Source organism: Lissotriton helveticus, chromosome 10 (genome assembly GCF_964261635.1).
Source record: "Lissotriton helveticus chromosome 10, aLisHel1.1, whole genome shotgun sequence".
NCBI classification, from domain to species: Eukaryota; Metazoa; Chordata; class Amphibia; order Caudata; family Salamandridae; genus Lissotriton; species Lissotriton helveticus.
In genome coordinates this window covers 1,204,842,617-1,204,866,270 of record NC_136071.1, presented here as the reverse complement: position 1 = coordinate 1,204,866,270, position 23,654 = coordinate 1,204,842,617, and the positions used below count along the sequence as shown (strand labels likewise).

At 48.7% G+C, this 23,654-nt stretch overlaps 1 protein-coding gene across 1 annotated transcript in view; it reads right to left on the bottom strand.

The window, feature by feature from the left end:
• The window catches only part of FAAH2 (fatty acid amide hydrolase 2), a 153,808-nt gene that overhangs the window by 108,925 nt on the left and 21,229 nt on the right, over positions 1-23,654 (bottom strand). The window contains exon 2 of the mRNA XM_078664081.1: positions 12,444-12,526. Within this exon, the coding sequence (XP_078520207.1) occupies positions 12,444-12,526 (83 nt within the window). The remainder of the gene's footprint in view (positions 1-12,443; positions 12,527-23,654) is intronic.

Sequence of the window (23,654 nt, the reverse complement as noted above, 5' to 3'; positions counted from 1 at the left end):
CATCCCATAATTAAAGAGAAGGCATGCAGCTACAAATAGAATCAACCAATCTACACCGGAGCAACAATTTCCAGAGTGCTCCAGCACAGGTGCATAAATAACACACTGCTATGCCGTCTGATTAAGGAAAGAAAAATATGAGTCCAGAAGAAGGTGTTCTAACTACTATTGTCCCACCGAAACGCGTCGACGCGGAGTACTATTGTTAAATTTAATTGAGACTCAGCAGTCACATAAAGACAGGGAAGCTATTCTCCTGCAGGGTGCTGTCTATTATGTCTTCAAATTAACAACCATAAGACAAATGTTACTGTCTTTTTTTAGTTAAACTTTTTTCTTTCCAGGGAACTTGTTAAATTATGTAATTGCACTAATTTGTAACTTACTGTGTTTTTAACTTTATTTGTATTGTTTTATGTGGTAATATATATGCATTTTAAATTGTAATTCATGTATTAAACGCGTATATAAGTGCTTATACAATACATCCTTAGTGGAGCAATAATTATGACTGCATTTGAGAGTTGACAAATTTGATTGAGTTGCTGAATGTGAATAAACATTGTTCTGGGATTTCCAAAGGGAAAATTTATTTTTAACTTAGAAGTGACATTAGACAGAACATATCCCCCCCGCCAAAGATGGCACCAGGGAAAATGGAGCACATTTACTAAATGTGTGGTAGACTGGCGATTAGTCGACGTATGGCGCGTAGATCATGGCCATGAACAAGAATACTCCCTTTATTAACCCCAGCATGACCTCCACATAAGCCTTGGCAGAGTTCCTGCATCCAAGATGGTAAAGCTCACATTCTCCAAGACGGATATATTGGGTGCGCGATCTTAGACCATAATCAGTTACTGACACACCTGCAACCGGGGATCACTCATGCCTGCAGGGGCCGTGCTGGAGGACGACGTGTACAGAGAGGGATTAAGGGAAGTAATTCTGCTCTACTTTCATGAAAACACGGCCACTGCGAGGTCCTCACTAGTAGAATGGGAGGCGTTTAAGGCAGTAGTGAGAGGCCATTGTATAAGTGAGACTATGGGATGTCATAAAACCTTAGAGACAGAGCTGAAAGCTATGAACGTGGAACTTAGGAATTTAGACAATACAAAATCTGTGATAGGGAGATAGGGGACACGTTGGCCATGACCAGGGAACCATACGGTGCTATAGAGGAGGGACTGAAGTGTCTTGAATTCACGGGCTACCTGATGCGACAACACACAGAGGGCGATGAGACAGTGGAACCTGCTGGCTTGGCTCGCAAGGCCTTACCTGGGCAGCACCACCATTATCCAAATTGACTTGCAGTACGAAGCTGGCTCTGTATACGCCGGTTTATCACTAGGTGGTTATACCTTGCATAGAGTCCAGAGATACCCCATTGGTGTACAGAGCTCAATGAAACCCAAGATGCTCTGTTGGTGGTAGTGTGGTTGAGCAGCCTTTAGCCTAGCAGAGAGGAGCGTAAAGCATTTATTGCCCACACATGATGAATAAATGACTCAAAAAAGGAGACCCACATCAATTTTATAAAAAGAAGCTTTGTTTTTATTTTTAAGACCAAGGTCTTCCAAAATAAGGTAAGTACGTTTTTAACTAAAAATAATTTTCTGGCGACAGTGCAATTTTCGAAGAGTTCAAAGTTATCCTATGGAGGAAAACAATAATGCAGTTATACAGATAAGTAAAGGAATTACAGTTCCAGCATTTGGGAGTTCCAAAACTGCACCACCAGCAGCACAGGGACGACCGGGTGAAGAGGTCAAAATCGGAGTTCAGCCAAGTGTGTTTCAATAGAGACTGGGGTTGCTGCAGGCAGATAAATCGGTTGCAGGGGCCATTCTTTGAGGGTTAGAGAAAGCATGGGGGCACGAAGCAGCACCAAACATACACCACCAGCGACAAAGGGGGGTGGGTGCAAATTCAGCACTGGGCGGCCAATGCTTTTCAATGGAGAACTCGCTTTGGACAAAAGGCTGCAGGCGTTGCACCGGAGGTTGCAGGAGGAAGACCAATGACAGCAGAGGTAGGTAGAGATGTAGGGCGTCGTAGGGGCACCGTTGATACAGCTCACCAAGGCCCAAGGGCTTCGGGTGCAGGGGTGCCTTTGGACGTCGGAGTCTTCTTACCGGAGCCTTTCGCCATCAGGGGGAGCCTCTGGATTCAGACTGCTGGTATTATTGTGGAGTCCAGGAGGGGTCAACCAATGCTGGACTCGAGGTCAGGATCTCTGGGGAACATGTTCTGGGTTGGTGGGACACCAGGACACTGGGCCAGAGGCGTCAGGTGTGGAGTGGTCAGGACCCGCAGTTCCAGCTGGCATCAGTGTTCTTGGTGTTGGATTCTTAGGGAGAAAGCCGCTGTCCTCAGGAGTTCTGGTCTTTGTCAAAGTTCAGGCAGTCTTCCTCCTGTTTCTGGAAGCCGCTGGCTGCAACACTGGCGTTGTCTTCTCGAACGGTCTTTGAAGTTGGAGACAGGCCAGTAGGGCTGGGGCAAAGTCAGTAGTCGTCTTCAGGCTTCGCTGCTTGGCATCTTCTTCGTCCTTCTACTTAGGTCACAGGTTACTAGTTTCAAGGTATGAGAGAGCCTCCTAAATACTAGATGTAGAGGGTGTTTTAAGGGAGTACCAATGAGTACCTCACCTGGGGTGACTACACCCTCTATTATACCACCCTCCTGAATGGAGAAGATGAACAGGACTGAAAAGTGTGCTTAACTTCGCCTCCTCCACCTCAGTGGTGGAGCTGGTAAAGGTGAGCACACCTCCTAGTCTATCTAAGGTTTCAGTGGAGTGGGCAGTAGTGCCAATGGGCACCTTACCTGGGGTGACTACACCCCCTATTATGCCACGCTCCCATGGGAGCGGGCATAGTCCTAGGTCTGATTGGAAAAGTCCCCTCATCTTCAAGATGGAGGTGAATGAAAAGTGTGCTTAACTTTGAGGAGTGGAGTTGGCAAAGGGGGCACACCTTCTAGCCTTTTACCAATGTTTTCTCCGTCCTAAGTGGGGGTGCATACAGAGGGCTGCCATCTGCTGCGAGCGGCTGGGGGTCGTATTACAAAGGCATCAGGCCTTTAAAGCTTCGCCTTCAAGCACTATGCCCATCCTGAGGGAGGAGGTGTGACACCTCCGCCCAGGGTGAGCATTGTTTGTGGTCCCAGACAACCAAAGTTATAGAAGGTCATAACATCCTGCACGACACTCAGTCCGGTTTCCGGTCAGGATTCAGCACAGAGACTGCACTGGTGGTGGTGGCAGATTCTGTAAGAATGACTGTAGATGCACAGGCTTCAGCGGTGCTGGTCCTTTTAGATCTGTCTGCTGCATTTGACACGGTTGCGCAACCAATCCTACGGGACAGACTCAAACAGCTGGGCTTACAGGGGGTAGTATTTTCCTGGATCCAGTCTTACCTTAAAGACTGCTCTCAAAGGGTCTTTCTCCAATGCCACCAATCGGAACCTAAGCCACTCTGGTGCCCACTGCTCTTTAATCCCTTCCATGCTGGTGACGGAACCACGCCGTCACGAGCCACGGGTGGCGTGTGCTCATGACGGCGTGATTCCGTCATGCCGCGGCCACTCCGCTCAAGCGGCACTGATTCCCTGCCTATGCGGGCGAATTAGTGAGTGGGCAGAGTCGTGACGGAACCACACCATCATAAGCACAGCCCGCCCGTGGCTCGTGACAGCGTGGTTCCGTCACAAGCATGGCGGCACCGCCCGACCCCCCCTCCTTCCCAACACAGCGGCGGAATTACCGCCGCGGCCAAGGGGTTAACACATGTCTGGTGCCACTCTCTCTCTCATTGCTTCTTGGGAAGTGAAGGCATTCTCCTATGTGGATGACACCCAGCTGGTGTTCTCTTCTAAGGATCACTCTGCTTATTCCTTTACTAGATTTAGGGGGTGTTGAAGGACATTTCACACTGGATGAATAATAACAGCTTAAAACTTAATGCAGACAAGGCGGAGGGTTTGTTCTTCGGCCAGGCATCTCTTTCCCCGCTGGACTTTGGTGGCCAGTAGAAATGGGATCGAAATGGGATTTAACGGCAAACGCAGCAAAAAACCTGGGCGTCAAATGGAATACGGACCTCTCTTTCTTGGCCCAAGTTCGTCATATATCAGCTTCATGCTTTGGAAAGTTGAGAAGTTTAAGGAAATTCTTGCATCTATTACTGGAGGGTAGTCAAAGGGTCATAGTCTACGCTACTGTGACATCTCGGCTGGACTACGCAAACTGTATTTACCTGGCGCTGCCTTCCTATCTGATCAATAGATTACAGACGGTGCAGAATGCAGCTGCAAGACTAATTTGTCGAGTCCCGTACCGTCACCACATCTCTCCGCACATCAGACAACTTCACTGGCTACCTGTAGCTAAAAGGATAGAGTTCAAGTCCCTGACTCTGGCCTTTCGGGCTTTGCAAGATGGTGGCCGGGCTATCTTAAGCATAGGGTTTGCCTGTATCAACAAAAACACACACTGAGATCCAACTCCCAGCACCTGCTCTGTGTACCTCGTCATTCTAAGTCCCGTATGGGAGGCAGGTCCTTCACTGTGGGGACGGCCAGACTGTGGAACTCCCTGCCTTCCCATATGCGCCTCATCTTGAAGACTTGGCTCTTCAGCCAATGCTAACACCTGGGTTGGACCTCCCTCACCGGCAGTGACCGCGTAGCGCCGGGACACCTCTGCTTGAGGTAGCTGTTGGCGCTCTGCAAATGCTATTATTACTATTATTATTATTTTTAAGGGACCCACACACAAATTCCACACAGACTACCATTGCAGGATGCATGCCAAGGTGCAAACCATGAGTGAAAACACGACATGACACACTCCTGTGTGTCAGGACAACGTCACTGCATCTAATATATTCAAGTCACCCCTATGGCAGGACTTGAGCCCTATGGCAGGGTGCATTATAGCTCTTGTGAGCACATGTGCACGAGCAGATATACCCCTGTAATGCCTGATTTCATTGCTGAATATTACAAGAGCATAACACAACAACTGGGAAACCCAGACTCTGTTGGACCTCGGTCAACATAATAGGATTACAACCTTCGGGATATGGTTAAAATTATGTGTGAGGAAGTGCAGGGCTCACCTTTGTTCTGCCATGGGAGGACCTTCCCCATAGAGCCTGTACTTCTCTCGACACTCAACTCCCGAGAGAGGTATATCGGAAAACGAAGGCGCATCTAGGACTACAAGATCCATCCCCCTGTCCTGCCTCTCCACAGCGAGACTTCAACCCGAACCCGGAAGTGGGCGGATACAAACCCGGAAGTCTTTTTCCAGCCCAATGAAAGGAGGGGAGGACGAGAAGGAGGCGTCTCGGACCAGTAGCGAGGGAGTATCGGGAGCGGAGTCAGAGGTGGGAAAGCGGAAGAGAGAAGGCGAAAACGACGAAAGAACAGATTAAGAAGGACCGAGGAACGAGGGCGCCCTGAGAGGAGGCGAGGAACCGGACGAGCGGTGGTGCGAGGACTGGTGGTGCCCACCGGAGGATGTTGGAGAGTGGCCGCAACTCAGGAGAATTGCGGCGGAGCCGGTGAGTGGTAGCGTCTCTGGGGGCCAGGGGGAGGGTGCGAGGGAAGCGGGAGGCGAGCACGAGAAAGGGCACAGGTAGTGAATTGAGGATCCAGTCTCAGTAGTACTTGTGTGTGCCGCACGTCACTTTTTGTTTCCCTGAATAATTTGCACTCTCCTGAATTCCCTGAATAATTAGCATTTTCCTTAATTCGCGTGATAGACAATGAACCTGACTTCACAACTTTCTTTTCCTGTGTGACACGACTTTGGCATAAAGGATTGTTAATGCACACCTTGTATTTTCTGCCTAAAGAATACAGATCTCTAAACCAGCACATTAGGATCAAGCCATTGAGACCTGATCAGTAAAGCACTTCAAGCTGTGGGGACAGGTATATTTATTTATTTATTTATTTTTCACATTTTTAGAGCGCGCTGTTACCCGGAGGTGTCCTGGCGCTTACTGATTGACCATAGGGCGTGGGAGCTTAGTGTGTAAAGAGCCAGGTCTTTAGCGCTCTTCTGAAAGATAGAAGATCTGACGACTGTCTGAGGTTCAATGGCAATCTATTCCAAGCTACTGCTGCACCCAGGGAAAAGCTCCTGCCCCCCCAGCGCGTTTTCTTAACTCTTGGAACTGTTACCAGCGCCTGATCACCAGACCTTAGGGATCTTGCAGGCTTGTACCAATAGAAAAGCAACTTCATACATAGGGGGCCGAGGTCATGCAGTGCCTTGAAGACCACGCAGAGTGCTTTAAAGATTATTCTTTTGCGAACTGGCAACTAATGTAGCTTCACCAGATCCTGTGCAGCCGAAGCAAACTTAGGGGTACCCGTAATCAGGCGAGCGGCTACATTCTGCAGGATCTGGAGTTTGTTTAGCAAACCCTGTTGGGCATTCAGCATGAGGCCGTTACAGTAATCTAGGCGTGAGAGCACCAGTCCTGTTACCACTGTTTTCCTATGTTCTACCACCAAAAATGATAGAACTTTCCGAATAGTTTTAAGCATGTAATGCGTTGTTGAGGATACTGCATTGATCTGTGGGTTAAAGGACAGTGATTCGTCCATAAGTATGCCCAGATTTTTAACCTTCGCCATACCATATCTTCCCCAAAAAGAGTGATTGACGGCTCCTTTTTTCTCCTCTCTTATGAGCCTCCGGGAAGACCCCCCCCCTGATACCGAGTCGGAGCCCGGAACACCTTCCTCTGAAATCCCATCAAGCTCCACAGAGACCGAACAGAGAGAAGAGCAGGAGGAAATACATCCTGAACGACCTACCACCCCTATCACTGATAATAAAAAACGCCCTTTTGACAAATACAATCAGCCTCCTCGCCTTTTTATCAAACCTGCTCTCCCCATCATGCATCGGAGGCAGAATCCGAAGCAGGGTCGGCCTCCAGAGCAGATCCGTGCCATGAAGTGACATCTGCTTTACACGTTTAGCGGGTGATAAGAGCAGACTTTGTACCCAAGATATCCTGCAGGTCGCATACCTGAGACTTTCACCCAACCAGCTCACAGACTCAGCAGATATGTAAAAGGAAGAGGCTTTGCCCTACCAGTTTCCCTGATTTTCCACCTTCTGCAGCTATGTCAGTGACATGGCTAATGTCACAAGTAAAAAGCAATCTTCAGAGATGGTGGTCTGCTGAAACCAAGAGACATAGTGGGAGACTGGGCTATTGCGAGACGCGGGACACAGAACTAGATGAGACAGGGGTAATGCAAGGGGTGGAAAATATTCAAATGTAAAATCATACAGATGACATCACAGTGATTATGAAACTCCTCCTCCATGCTATAGCCTCACCATACACCTCCCCCCATGTCAGTGTCTGTCGGTTCACGAGGCAAATCTACATCCAGAACTACATCAGAGTGGGTGAAAGGACCCTCCCCTGGCATGAAGCAGACCCTATATCTAACACCGCCATAGATGTTTAAGTAGGTAACTGCAAACAGCTGTTTAAAGCAGGCCTAGGAGGACAAGGATTTTTGTTTGTTTTTCCCATAACTTTACTTACCTCTTATGATCAGAAGTCTTGGTTGAACATGGTCCAATTGTTCTGCTCTCCCACGCTACATGCGAGCTGAAGTGTGCAAAGGACCCAGTCAGGATCCGGCTTGGCAGTTCAGGCTGGACTATTCCCATGAGGAACAGGGTCAAAGTCTGATTTGCATATGGCTGGGTCCAAACTAGGGTGGAGTAGTGAGCAAAATAACGATGGATTTAACCCAGATCTATTGACTGAGGGTGAATGTTTGATTCGTTCAGCATTCCGTCCATCATTTGTTGTCGTAGCACAACATTCAAAGATGCAGATTCAGGAGTAGTCTGAACAGGAGACAAGCCATTTAGGCAGCAGTGTTCAGCTACTGCTGTCTGTGTCAAGCGCCTTTTGCTCAAGTTGAGAACAAAGTTAATCGAGGAAGGTGGGAGAAGGAAGAGGCTGTCGGTAGACAGGAATGAAACAATTTGTGGAGACTTATAAAACACACTGTTTCTTGCAATCCTCATAAATCCAACAAAGGCTGGGCTAAGTCTGTAAAATGAGCCCACTCCCAAATCTATGTATTTGCGAAATCAACAGGAGCAGGGTAAGTTTCCTTTCGTCGCGGTGTTTCTCCATTTTGTTGTTCAGTAATAACGAAAGATGAAAATGGCTGAGGGACATTTTTAGAAGGGGATGTGTAGGATGACAGACTCGTTAGGCTTTGGGCCAACAAGGAATTGCCCACCAGTGGGAACCTTTGGGAGCATGAGAGGGGTATGGATCACTGCTCAAAATGTAGCCCCTTTTGACCTAAAAGGAGTAAGTGAAACCTGCGCCTTTAAAAGGTTTAGTTCTTTCTTCTTTCAAAAGTAACGCTCAATTGTACAGCAGTTGGCACTACGTCGGCCTAACAAATCTGCCTGACTCCTACTTACATCTAAAAGATGGCGCACAAGGACAGGGCTCTTGGATAAACAGTGTGCTAAGATGCACATCCAGACCCACTTACTGTAACCTCACAGCCTCTCGTTGACCGGCAGTGCCTCTGTGGACTGTGCTTCTCCCTGCTTCTGGGTGGACATCGCGGAATACATAACCTGCTTTATTAACAGAGCCCCTAAGCGTTGATCCTGTCGCTTCTGGGTGTACATCGCATACCATACTTCCTGTGAATTCCACCTATGCACATTACATGCACCCTTTAATGATCTCAGGCTACACACAAATCCTAAAATGGTACGCATGTGTGTATGACTGTGCTCGCAGTCTCTGCAACACCTCATGCTTATGCACAGCAGTGCTCACCACATGTTTGAAGCATGTCTTTGAAATTCTGGTGCCTCACTCAACACCCCCCAAACTGTCCAAGACCATGTCAACTATGTATTTGAAAGCAATGAGAGCTTTGAGGCCTTTTCAGGGGAATCAAGCCCTAAATAAATGTTACAGTACAATATAATACTACAAAGCAGTCTCTGCTCCAACTTCCATTCCAATGTCAGCTTTGTACTTGATTGACTGCATCACTCTTTCACAAATGGCAAATAAAGTCGTAACCGAGCACCTCTCTGGTTACGAAGGCGCATGCGCCACCTTCTCAGCTGACGTGGCCAGGCTCAGTCTTCCTACTTCAGCACAAGGCTAATGACTTTGGCTGTCTTCCTCTCCAAAATCAGGGATGAAGGCACCTCTGGCTTCCCCTCTAGATCACATCAAACCCTGCCCGTCTCTCATCATCCCTCCATCAGATTCTTTCTTTAGTATTAGGGGACCTCCTTTCCGTGCTATTCAACCCTGACCACTTCAAGCAACAGGCAGTTTCCCTCATGTAAAAACCACCTGCAAACTCTCTCACTCTCCCAAACTATTTTCCAGTGTCCTTTCCACTCCTTTTATACTTTCTGCAGTCATGGAGACGCTTGATTTTCATAAACTCATCACCTTCCTCATACAAGTGATCTCCAATACACCCCGATATATAAGCAATGTAGATTCAAACTTCCTTAAAACCTCCTCAATGCAGCTTACCATAGCCACCTGTGCCCCATCACTGTCTTTCTGGCCACTCCACAAGCCATGGGGCCGCTCAATCCTAGCCCTTGAGGCTTCTGTCCTGCTCCTCTCACCTTCTCTTGGGACCTCCTACCCCCTCTCTGCTGATAAAACATGTCTCTTATCTTCCCATCCTTCACTTCCCACATTCAAACCACAATGATTGGGCAGCCTTCGTATAATCCAGCTCTGGGTGGCAGCAAATTGCATTAAACCGAGTTTAACAACAAACCATGCACTTTATATCATCTACTGTGCACCTGTTCCTCACCCCCACTTATTCCCTCATATCGCAATGCCCATGTGTCCTCGGCTAGGAACCTGGGGGTTACCTTTGTGGCACCTTCTAATCGTTGCCTTCTTCCATTTTTGCCACCAGCACCACCATGGTGCCACTAATCCGCTTCAGACTCAACTCTAGCGCCAAGACGCCTGCGGGTATTTGTCGCACTTTATAAATGGCAATAAATAAATAAATAAAATAAATAAACTCAAGATTTGACAGCCATCCACAACCCTCACACCCCAGTCTCTCGATAGATCTGACTCTACACCCAGTGTAGCTAAGGATGTCACCGACTTTTAACTGTCCATCCCAAAATGATAGGCCCAAGTGAGGCCATTTAATGTAAGAGAGCAATTAACAACTGCTATTACACAGCACTGTACAGGCAAAAATGTTATACAGAATAGCAAGACACACGGCCACAGTCCCAGTCTCCTCGTGTGTGTGCTTCAAGCAACAGTGGACAATATCCAAATCTAGGCATTCTCATTGAGCGAGCGGAGCGTTCCGCACTGGATGCCAATATTGGTTCGAAGGAGACAACCAAACCACTCTGACTCACTCACTCTCACTTGGTCTCATTCTCACTCACTCCAGCTCACTCATCCTCAGTCTACTTCAGTCCCACCTAATCCCATTCATACTCACTCACCGCCACTCATTCCCACTCAATCAATCTCACACTGGCTCACTTATCACTCAATCTCACTCCGACTCCTCTAGTCTCACTCGTTTCCACTTAGTGCCACTCATTCAGTCTCACTCTGTTTTACGCATTCTCTGGCTAACGCAGTCTCACGTATTCTCGGACTCATTCAGTCTCACTCATTCTCCGATTCTCATACTGCGACTCACTCATTAACTCAATTTGTGTTCATTCTTAGTCTCACTCAGTCCCTCTCATTTGCCTTCAGTCTCAGTCAATCAATTTTAATCATTTAATCTCACTGACTCAGCCAGTCGCAATCATTACCACTCATTTCTGCCCAGTCCTATTCATTCACACTCATCTTCACCATGTCTCACTTATTCTGACGCACTCCGATTGTGACTTACTCAGTCTTACAACCAGTAATACTCACTGTTATTCCCCCTTTCAGGTAGACTCACTGCCATTTGTTGTGTTGTTTACAGCCTGTTGTAAGTGGCTCGTGCAGGCTGTCATGGTTGCATTCTGCATTCCAGTTCAGAATGTGAACTCTGCATCCAGACATTTGCTGCAACGAGTCACATAGAGCTGGACAACACAACACCGTTATCCCTCACAGTAACACTCAGTCACACTCCCTCAGAGTTACACTTACCGTCATGCTCCCTCACAGTAATACTCGCGTCATTCTCCCTCATAGTAATACTCATTATCATCCTCCTCACAGTAACACTCACTTATTATTATTCATTCTAGCTCACACTCACTCTTCCTACTACTCATTCTCACTCACGCCTACTCAGTCCCATACACACACACACACACTCGTATTCACATGCACAAAACACAAAATGTAAAAGCTTTGAAGAAGTTGCAATCTTTTTTTTCTAACTTACCTTTCTGCAGGTCCCGTTTGGAGTCTTTCGCCTTGCTCTTTCCAGGTTCGAGCACTGAGGCATAAAACTGAAATCCCAAACCTGCACTCTTGCAGTCTCTGCTTTTCACCCCACCCTTTCCCAACTCTGATTCAGGTTGGGAAAGGGTGAGTTGGCAGACTGATTGGCGAGTATCCAGGGACACTGCAGGGCGTAAGCCTGCAGCGCCCAGGTCTACCTTCAGCTATGACGCTTTGCATGTCACAAACGAAGGGGCGCAGAGGCGCGTCAGGGATGAGATTTCGCCAGCCCTGGTAACCTCTCTCTGATGCCTGCGCCAGACATCACAGACTGCTGCCAAATCCGAAAGAAGTCAGCATTTTCATTATACCAAGAGTGAATAATACATTATTATCCACTGCTAAAATAACAACAAACGACCCAGAAACCAAGGGGATCATAGCTCCTGAGCCCATTATGAGGAGCCGCCACCCGCGTGGACTCCACTGAGAGCACAGCTAACGTCAACCATTCTCAGAGGGAAGAGTGGAAGCAGAGCAGTTCTTGCCTGCCAAGGTTCAGTGAATCCCTCCAGTACTAACTATCTTGGTTCTCGTTCTCTGCTCAAGCCAGTTTAAAGGTGCAGCACCGGTTTGATAGCCATGAGATGTGAGTAAGGCTCTGCAGGCTTTCAGAAGCAAAAAGCTGCAGAATTCACAAAAACCTGTGAAAGAATACAGAACATCTGCTTCCTGGGCCCATGAGCTCCATCTGCACGGGATGCACACAAGCTCCACTTACCTCCAAGGTCACATTCAACTAAGAGGGACAGCAGGAACAAACAGGTTGGAACCAAGAAATGAAAATCAACGTAATACTACTTGGTCCTGTACAATGAAATGACGTCACAGACATATCTACATCCAGGAGTGGTCATGGATGTCATGTTTACGGTGCTGCACTCCTGCCTCCCTGCTCATCCCATACAGATCCCGGGTATGATGACTTATACTCACCGATCCTTGACCAAGGCATTAACGATGGGATTTACTTCCTGTATCCTATTGATGTACGCCTGCACCACATCAACACTTTTCACCTGTGGAAAGGACAAAATAAGCATGATGAGATCAGCCTCGCCAGCGCCTCGCTCGCGATTCTAGATCACACTCATCACAAGTACTGTTCATCTACTGCAAGTATTTACCAGTGAAAGTGAGAGGTAAGGTAGTAAAGACTGAAGATGCCTAAATGAACAAGTTACCTTCAGTAAGACCTTTTCTGGTAAACAGACCCTAACTACAGATTTGCCACCGTCTGACTATCCCCAGGTATCAGACTGGATCCAGATTGTTTTGTAACAATTCCCTCGCACGTCTATAGATGGCGTTGTGAGGCTCCATAATAGATCCGTCCCGCCCCAGATTTGGTGTCAGGGCCCCTATATATGCGAAACCTCTGCGCGCCGATGTCAAATTCTTTCTGAACTCTGTCCACGCCAGTGAATGTGGAGCCCACAGAAATTTAGATATTCCAATGTTCAGATGCTTTGAAAATATGGAATTTTATTAATGGACAGTATAAGTCCGTTCCACAAAATGGGGTGGAGAGTGTGTCAGTGATGAATTTGGAGTTAGATACAGTCTGTACCATGAAAGGCATTTCAGAAGGTAGGTTTTGATAGAGACTTCTAACTGCAGATTCCTCATCTGGCGAGTACTTGACCCTGACAGTATCATATGCTTGTCTCACCGATTAAGCCATGCACGTGGTGACACTGTATAATCTCATGTGACGGTGACGATACATTCGGATGTCTGCCCTATCAACTTTCAATGGTACTTTCTTTGCCTACCATGGTGACCACGGGTAAGGAGGAATAAAAGTTGGATTCCAAAGAGGGAGCCCAAGAAAAGGCTACCACTTCCAAGGAAGGCAGAAGGCGAGCAGATAACCCACTCCCCACTCGGGGAGGTAGTGATTGATCAAAAACAACAATACAAGAATGTGTACATAATAAATCCTTTAACGAGGATCCGCCGACGCACACAGAAATGAACTCTCGCGTTGTGAAATTCCTAATCAAGGTAAAAAAGACATTTCCCCCTGAAAGGAGCGCATGCACCCAGCTGGAAGGACTTATGCATGCCCAGGACTCTTTAAACGTCACTGCACTCCGCATCTCAGAATACCCTACATTTGTACATACCTCATTTTCAACAGCAAAATGTAACCCCTCATCTCTACCTTATCCTGCTCACTGTGAATACTCCACTGTGGAATTGCCTAATTGCTGATGTAATACTAGACTTACCTAACCATTGGTGTAGTAAAGCTCCTCCGGTGAAACAACTTGTTATTTTTGCACATGTTACCTTAAATACTTATGCATTGGAGGAGCTTTGCGCGCATCCAAGATGGACGCGTGAGCAGAGGGCTCCCGAGACCCTTTCCGCCTCCCGCACCTATCCTGTAAATAATCCTGATTTGGACGACGGGTACTTATCATTGATGCCCTGCTGATGCCCACATTCTTTCCGGAAATCGAATTGGCCGCCGGGAACCGGACTTACTGCACTTTGAACCTTGTGGCCTACGTCGAAGGCCATCCGGGGGCTTGAGTCCCCGAGGTACCCAGGTGGCAATTGAATAACAACGGCTGGTGCGACACGTCCGCTGCCCCTGTGGTACTTTCGGTTTCGCTTTTGGTCATTGTGGACGGCGACTTGCTGCCGATCGGCGCGCCAGCTCTGATTCTGCTGCCAACCCTCAGCCGGCGTTGGATCCTTGCCCTCTCGCCTTTACAGGCTTGCCACGACGGTAATCTTTCTGACCAGATCCCAGAGGTTCCGTCTGAGCTCGTCGCCCATCATGGCGGGCAGGGCGGTTGTCGAGAAGCGCACCACCAGAGGCCCATCCCGAGGAGGGGTTGCCCAATCCCAGACTATTGATCGCTTTACTCGTCCGAAGGGCTCCCCAGGCGGATCGAGTGGGGCCCTCGAGAAAACTGGTGATGGTGCTCCTGAAGCTGAGGAGCCAACTTTGAAGGACGTTATGGGCGCCATTGCAAGTGTTCGGACTACCATGGGCCAGCAGTATGAAACCTTGGCAGCTAAGATAGACACGGTGGCGATTGAGGTCAACCTCATCAGGGCGGACTTGGGAAAAACCAATGAACGGGTCAAGTCCCTTGATATCGAGTCTGACCACGGATGTCTCGGATTTCCAGACCACAGTCCGCAATCTCCGGACGACCAGTGACCTGTTTGCCCGTCGGCTGGAAGATTTCGAGAGCCGGGCCAGACGCAACAACGTCCGCATCGTGGGTGTTCCGGAGAACTCCGCTGACTTATCCACAGATGTCCTGGTGGAAGACCTCGTCTTGAACCACCTGGCACCAAAGGGCCTTAGTAAACTTTTCGCTGTGGAGCGGGCTCATCGAGTCCCTGGTGGGAAGCCTAAGCTGGGAGCCACTCCGAGACCCATAATAGCCAGGATTTTTAATTTCCGGGACAGGGACGCCATCCTGCAAGCCTCACGTACAAATGGCCCCACCAAATTTGAGAATGTGTCGATCAGTTTTTACCCGGACTTTACTCAGGCGGTGCAGAAACAACGGATGGGCTTTACGGGAGTGAAAAGGCGACTCAGGGACATGGGACTGAAATACGCTATGCTTTTCCCGGCCCGCCTGAGGATTGAACATGAGGAACGTGCGCTCTTTTTCGACCGCCCTGAGGTGGCCAGTGACTGGTTAGACACTTTGTCGACGCGCCATGACAGCCCGGAGAACTCTAGGGGCGCCGAGGGCGGCTTGGAAGAACAGGAGTAGTGAGTCTACGTCGGCGTGCCTGACTTCACGACAGTGGCTCTGTGACTGTTATGTTCTTACAGTATGGATACCCGGGGGTGGGGGGGAATCGGGACTCTTCCTCCTCTGGGGACTTTTTCTCTCTTCTTGTAGGTTAGTTTAATGGGGCGACAGGCACACTGCAAGTTGGGGTGGCTCTTCGGTCTACCGCAGGGGTGCAGGGTGGGGGGTTTGCGTTTTGAGGGTTCACTGGGGGTGGTGGGGGGGACTTTTCTTTCTTGTTTGTATCGAGGCTGCCCTTTGTTCCATATTTGCTGCTCTGTGCCTGTTTCGGGCGGGGGAGGGCAGAATGTTTACTTCTGGGATGGGGGTAAGGGGCTGAGGGTGTTGAGCTGGAACGTCAACGGTCTTGGTGATAGGATAAAACGGGGGATAGTAATGCAATATTTGAAGCGATGCTCCCCAGATGTAGTTTTGCTCCAGGAGACACACTTGGTAGGTAATACGTGCCAGGCACTGAATAGATGGGGTTACCGATTGGTGGCCCATTCCGGCTTTACCACTGGGTCGAGGGGGGCGGGCATCCTGGTTAAGAACTCCCTCCCCCTGGAGATAGATGGCACGGTGTTGGATGACAGGGGCCGCTACGCAGCTATTACCGGAAGGTGGGAGGGGAAGTCTATCTCCATATTGTCTGTGTATGTTCCGCCTGGTCTACAGTCCACCACATTCACTGATTTGGGTAGGGTGGTTCTGGGGCTTCCTGACGGCTTATTGGTAGTGGGTGGCGATTTTAGTTCTGTGGTTAATGGGGAGAAGGATCGTAGCCCCCCCAGACTCCTTCCCGCATCGCAGTTATGGCTGGGGAAATTTTTAGACACGTTTGGTCTGGCGGATTGTTGGAGACAACTGCACCCTGGACAGCTCCAGTACACCTTTTACTCGGGAGCTCATGGGAGTCTCTCGAGACTCGATTATATCCTCGTACCGGCAGAGCAGATGGTCTCTGTAAGGGAAATCAAGCATTTAGCTAGGGGGGTCTCCGCCCACTCCCCGCTCTGGCTCACTATTGATGCACAGCTGGGGGACGGGGGTCGGATTGCCCCGATCAATCCATGGCACTTTCACAACCCCAAAATTAGATCGGAGGTGGTCAAGTGTATGGATTTCTACTTTGCTGAGAATGAGGGGTCGGTGTCCTCCCCGGTCTCCTTGTGGGAGGCTTATAAAACTGTGATTCGTGGTCAGACTCTGTCCTTGATTGCTAGCGAGAGGAGGAGCAAAAATGAGGAGGTGGTGGGCTTGGAAACTGAAATTACTGGGTTGGAGGAACAGTTGGAGGCTGGGGCTACACCTGAGCGACTGCACTTTTTGGCTCTTAAACAGTCTGAATATAGGGCTTTGGTGACTGACGCGGCCAGACAATGAATCGTGTGCAGCAGGGGCGTTTGTATGATGGGGGTGATAAAGCGGGAAAGTTGATTGCTTGGCTAGACAAACGTGATAGATTGAATCGGGTGGTGCCTGTGGTTGAGAATGTGGACGGAACACGAGTGGTGGACCCGGTTGAGATAGTCGAGGTTTTTGCCCAGCATTTTCGGAACGTTTACGCGTCGGTCTCGGACAGACCGGAGGAGGACTCGCACTTGTTGCTTCGTGATCTCGCGTTGCCTAGCCTCTCAGAATCGGACAGGGTGCTTATGGAGGCGGACTTTTCCACTGATGAGGTTGCGCTCGCCATCCGCTCCCTTCGCTCGGGGAAGGCCTACGGTCCGAACGGTATACCAGTCGAACTGTACAAGCTATGCCCTGACAAAATGGCGCCGTATCTTTGTCGGATGTTCTCGGCATCGCGAGACCTTGGGTCCCTTCAAAGACTGGCGTCCATTGCGGTCATCCATAAAGATGGCAAACCCCGCGAACACTGTTCCTGGCGAAGCTTTTGGCAAACCGGTTGATCACGGTGATTAGTGATTTGATACACCCGGACCAGTCTGGTTTTATTCCCCATCGGAATACCGCGCTCAATCTTCGCCGTCTTCACGGTGTCTTGGCGAGGGCGGGGTCTCTTAATGAGCCGGCCATCCTGGTTTCTCTTGATGCCTCGATGGCCTTCGACACGGTGGAGTGGCCATATCTGTGGGCTGCTCTTGCTAAATTTGGTTTTGGCCCGAAGTTCATTGAGTGGGTCAGGCTTCTGTATGAGCAGCCGCTGGCTCAGGTGGTGGTCAACGGCAGGGCCTCGGAACCCTTTGTTCTCGGACGCGGCACGAGGCAGGGGTGCCCTTTGTCACCGCTTCTATTTGCGCTTGCCCTTGAACCCCTTGCTGCGTGGCTCCGCTGGGAGCCCTCGCTCAAGGGTATTCGATGGTCCCCGGACTTCGAAGATCGCATATCACTATATGCCGACGACATATTATTGTACCTGACCTCCCCCCGTATGTAACTAGGAGTCCTCTTCGACGTTTTGAGTTCCTTCGGAAGGAACTCCGGTTTAGTTATTAACTGGGCCAAGTCCTGTATTTTCCCACTCACTGGAGACTCGCCCTCTCTGCCCCGCGCTTGCCCGATACCTGTTTCTAGAGGTGGCTGTAAATACTTGGGGATCTATATTTCATTGGACCCCGTGGTACGCTATGAGCGGAATTTATTACACCCGCTTGCCCGGCTTAGGTCGGACGTTGCGGCGTGGTGTAGTTTGCCTTTGTCCTCCTTGGGAAGAGCGGCCCTGTTCAAGATGATGTCTCTTCCCCGTTTCCTGTATGCCGTCCAAAACACGCTTGACCTGGTGCCGGCCAGTTATTTTCGTGAAATTGAGGGCCTCCAGAGGAGACTGGTGTGGGGCGGGTGGCCCCGCATTGCATTGGCAAAGTTGACTTTGCCCTGGTATGACGGTGGTATAGCATTGCCTGATATTAAACGATACTACTGGACATCTCAGTTGAGCGCTGTTAACCATGCCATGTACGGTCCAGTTCTGAATCCCGCATTTCAGATGGATAGGTGGCAACTGCCCGGGGGCGATTATAACAGAGCGCTCTATTCTAGAGCCGCCAGGAAGAACCTGACGGGTCCCACTGGAGTGGCGGTGCGAGTGTGGGGTAGTGCGACTACGGCTACGGGGTGGACGGGTAGGCAGACTAGAGCGACCCCCCTATATGCCACGGAGAGGTTGGGTGAACTATGGACGTCGAAGGGTTTCGATAGATGGGACCTTATTGGCATCAGTAAATTGGGCGACCTCTGGGCCAAAAATGGAGTTAAGACCTTTGATGAATTGAAACAGGAGTATAACTTGAATGATGAGGAATATTTCCGATATCTCCAGGTCCGTCACGCCCTTGAATCGGTTTTCCCAGCTGGCTCTACGATCCCGGAGTATTCTCCCCTGGAGGACAGAGTGCTAGACGGCTACGTTCCTGACAGCACTATCTCTCTTATCTATAAAAAACTCATCAATGATCGTTCGGACCTTCTTATTCAGCTTCGATGTGCTTGGACTGGCGATGGGCTGGAGTTGGACGATGAAGACTGGCAGGCTGCGACATCCTCTCCTAAAGAGGTCGCGATTCCGGGGCGTCTCCGACTGGTACAGCTGAAGATTCTGCACCGAGTCTATGTCACGGGTCCACGATTGATGCATATGGGTTATTCTGCGGATGGGCTGTGTAGGCGTGGCTGTGGTATGCTTGCTACCTTCCTCCACATCATATGGGAATGTCCGGAGGTAGTGATTTTTTGGACTCAGGTGCATGCGGTGATGGGTGAGGTGACGGGCGTTGAGTTGTTGCCTGAGGCCAGACGCTGTTTGTTGAACATCTGGGAGCCGAATGACTGCACTGTTGCTCAGACTCAATGGGTCACGCTGGGCAACATGGTTGCGAAAAGGGACATCGCTCAATTGTGGGGATCTCAGAGGGCACCATCAGTTCTCACCTGGGAAGAAAACATGGACTGGTGCATGTTTAGGGAAAAAATTGTATATGTTTCCCGTGGTAGGCCCAAGAAATGGGGTAGGATATGGGGTCAATGGAATTCATACCGAGGAGAGATATGCGCTCCCCCACTTATTGAAGCTCCCGACACTCCTCGATCTCCTTGACTGTACGTTTCGGTTTCCCAAGTTCACACAATGCACGATATGTTTCTTGCTCTCTGTCCCCCCCTTCTCCCAGGATCTCTCCTTTGTCATAACACAGCTCATTGTTCGCCTTTTCCCATGCCGTATGAGACAGTCATTACATTGCAAGGTACCGTCTCGACTCTTTCTATGGTTAAGTTTTTGTTGTTTATTTTGTATAAAATGTGCAACCTTTTAAATATCCTCTTATTGCCACGAACTTTGGATAATATCATGCTTCTTTGCTGCCGGGCTTTCGGTTGTCGGCTGATGAGCTGTGTCTTATTGTGCTGTTGTTATTGCATATGACTGGCCGGCCCGGTGGTTGTAGGCCTGTAACTGTATTCCTTTTCTTACTAATAAAGGTTTAAAAAAAATATATATATACTTATGCATTCTCTTTTAATAGATTTACAAAAATGTACATTGCACTGCAGATCGCCTAGATTGCACCTTAAGATTTTAAACTCCTCTTCCATACTCCACAATTGCCATTCTGCACTTTAAACATGTCTTTTACAAAGAAAAACAAAAAAAAATATTTTGCACTGTTGTGCGCATAGATTAAATTGCAAGATTTCAAACTCCTTCTTCTGCGCTCCAATATGTCTAACGTTTAACTGGTACTGGTCTGTCATTCTGCATTTTGAGAAACAAATGACCTTTACATAGATATGCAAGAGCAGAAAATATTTTACTTAAATGGGAAACTTGCGGATTCAAAATTCTGCAATTGAGGCATGGCGATACTGCTACTTGAATTGTTTTAATCTTTTTTTATGATTATTTTAATGTTGCCAAGGTTAACCAAGCAATTCTAAATAACCTTGAAACTCCTCTGGCGAATGGATACAAAAAGCAGTACCTCGCCAGGTGGTGGGTCTGTGGAATGGCTCAGACCAGGTAATCCTGCAGAACAGACCTGGCAAAGTTCCTATCCCGCCAGAACTGGCTACTCGGGCAGTAATGCTTAGTGACGTATGGAGGGATGCCCACGTACACACCTGGCAGATGTTTCAAGGCCGGTACACCACATGCCAGCACAGTGGTAGCAGCTTGTGCTCTGGTGGAATGGGCCCGTAAACAGACCCTCCAGCTTTTCACGATTTCACGAAATAATCATGAAATCAGCTCAGTAGTGCTATGAACGCAATTATTACCATTTTGGCGGCAAAAAATGGTCTCCCTGCAGAAAGCAAAACAATGGGGACTTTTTATTGGCTGTACGCATACACGTCACTATGAGTTGTAATAGCTGCTCCTTCCTGCCTGTGTTTATCAGCACAGCTACTGAAACGCAAAAAATATCAGTTCATGTTGCTGATGACATTCAGATCCAATGCTTTTAGGATCAAATTTTACCGAGCAATGGTAGAGCGCAAAGCAGAGTCTGCCCGTCCCTGGACGATCAAATCCAAATGTTTGGAAAGAAAGCCTAAACAAACTAAATAGTCATAGAAACAATTGTGGTGCTGAGCTGAGATCAGAGCAGAAATCTGTGTCAATATCTGGCAGAGGTCGCTGGATCTTTAGAGCTGCAGGCCCATGCATGTAAGCTAATCTCTAGAATACATTGGACCACAGCCAAAGCTCGCAGACCTGCTATGCCAACATGTGCAGTGGGACGGTGGGAATCCCAGGCCAGTGGCTGCATGCGACAGAGGTTTGGAGAGAACCCTGACGCAGGCAAACACAGCTCCAAGAAAGTATTCATGCACCATTAGGGTGTTTACATTAAAATTGTGATATACGTTTTCCACTAGAGATCATTTTCTTTCTTCATAAACAACTTTTTAAAATGACACAATACTCACCCAATGCACGGTCTACTAATGCACAGCCCTAGCTCAACAATAGCAGGAAATGTTGCTCATCATACAGATTAGAGGGCTTGAGTGTGTTGTTGTTTCCCTTTCTCTCTCTAGTCTGCAGTGCGTTTGATGATGCCCTTGTGTCTCCGTACAGTGTGTTAATGTTCCTGGGGTTTTGCTTGGGGTGTTTCACAACTCGCGTGTGTGCCTGTACAGTGACTTTGCCTCATTGCTCCGTTTCCTGTGTCACTCTGTAAAGGGGGTTGTCTTACAGCGACCAATAATTTGTCACTGCCCATTGTGTCCATCTGGCTGCACCTGTCCCTTTTTAGGTCTTGCCTAGCGTCACAGCGCATGCGCTACTCGCTTGTTAGGTCTCGCCTAGCGTAGCAGCGGATGCACTGCACTCTTGCGTGATCTATTGTCGTCGGTTTTTCTCCAGAAGTGGGGTGGAAGCTCCACCCATGCTTTTGATTGGCGTGCGTCATAAATGCTTGCTTTTCATTCCAAGTGAGGCTTGCTTGTTCCCTCCCTGTCTCCTGTTTGCCTCGCCCTCCTGGACTGGAGATTGTGCACCCGCACAGCGTTTCTTTTGCTCGCGGCATTTCAGGCATTGTGTCAGTCCCGTCATAATACAGTTTTAGTTGGTGTAGTAGTGTGTGTGAGGCACAACGCGCGCATGGCGTGCTTTCACTTTCCTATTTATTTAATTTTTTGTGCGAAGTGTGTGCCTTCACTTTCATTTTTCTTTTGCTCGTGCACGACTCATGCCATGTCTTGTCTGCTCTCTATCTGCCTTCTGACTCCCATATCCGTCATACCCCACTCCGTGTCTTTCCACGTCCCAGCGCTCTTTTTCTCCCCCTTCCTTGACACAGTCGCTTTCTTAGCCTTCCCTTCCTCCTGCTCAGTGTCCCCTCTCCCCCCATCTCCTGTCGCTTCCTCCCCCCACCTCTCCCCTCTCCGTGCTCCCCTTTCCTCTGACCTCTCTTCACTTAATAATAAATAATAATCCTGTATTTGTTAAAGCGCACAGCTACCTGTAGGTTTCCCGCTGGGGGCCGTCGGGAAGATGAAGCAAGCTACTGCCCAGAGTCACATGGTGCTGGGCAGACCCCTGCCGCCGGGGATCGAACCCTGATCCCCAGCGTCCGGCGTCAGTCGCCCTGGCCGCTGCGCCACACCTCTTCCTTGAGACGCTGGAGCAGAAATTCATCAGCAGCCACCCTGGGAATGCCCGGGCTTCCGCAAATGGGTTAAACAGCCCTTTGGGTACAGCGAAAGAGCCTGAATTTTTCATGTCGGAGCAGGAACATTTGGAGGCGACCAGCCTCCGGTGCCAGCGTCCTCCAGCCCTCGGCTGCCTCTTCTGCCCCCGACCATCGATAAGGGCGCCCGCCGTCTAAATACCGGGAGCTTGTGCTTTTATTGTGCGCGCAAACATATAAACTATATATATTGAGGCTGTCCATCTTTCTTACAAGTCAGTCGGACCCCTCTTCAGTGAGGGCATCGCTGCAGCAGGCCGCGACTAGCCCAAAGATGGGAGTCCTGAACCATTGCAATACCAACACATAAAAAGTGCTCGTTTATAAAGCAGTAAGTGAGACGAGCCAAAAAATAACAGAACAGATCGAAGGGGTTCATTGGAAACACGCACAATAATAAACGTTATTAACTTGACCACCCAACCCCACCCCTAAATAATGTTGGCTACATCTATGCCTGGAAGAAAAGACGTTTGCCTTTATTTATTTTAATTACAACCCTTTTTGAGGCACTGGTCACATACGATTCCTTCTCTCACTTTCTCTCCCTCTGCTTCTGTCCATTTCTCTCCCTGTCTCTCTTTTCCATTCTCTTCCACCCCCTTACCCTCCCTTTCTATCCTGTCTCTGTCGCTTTTTCTCTCTGATACACAAACACAGGGACTCAGTGTATCTTTGTTACGTTCTCTCTTAACTATCTTTCTCTCTAACACACACACCCACCTCACTCTCACTTTATGTCTTTTTCTCTCTGACACATACTGTCTTTTCTTTCTCTCCTTGTTACATGCACTCGAGTTTTCACGTTCTTGCTTTTTCTCGCTGACACACACTCCTGTTCTCTCTCTGAACCGCACTCTCTTTAACAAACATGCTCTCTCTCTCTGTTTCTCCCTCACGCTCTCTAATTCTCTATGCCCCTTTCTCCTTTCCTATTCTCTATTTTTCTGTTTCGCTCTCTCTCTGTATATACCTGTTGTCCCATTGAGTTGAAAAGCGTTCAGTGTACTCTGCAGCTTTATAGAAATATGGATATGCAGGAGTGGGGGAAAAAAAGGACAATGCATATGTTTTGATTTTTATGTTTACATGGGAAGGAACATTAGTGAATGTTCTCACATCCTTGCATATATTTGTTACATAATAACAGCGCATATATTTGTTCATACATTACCAGAACGCACCTCTTTCTAAACCCGCGATTTTAATGCCTAGAG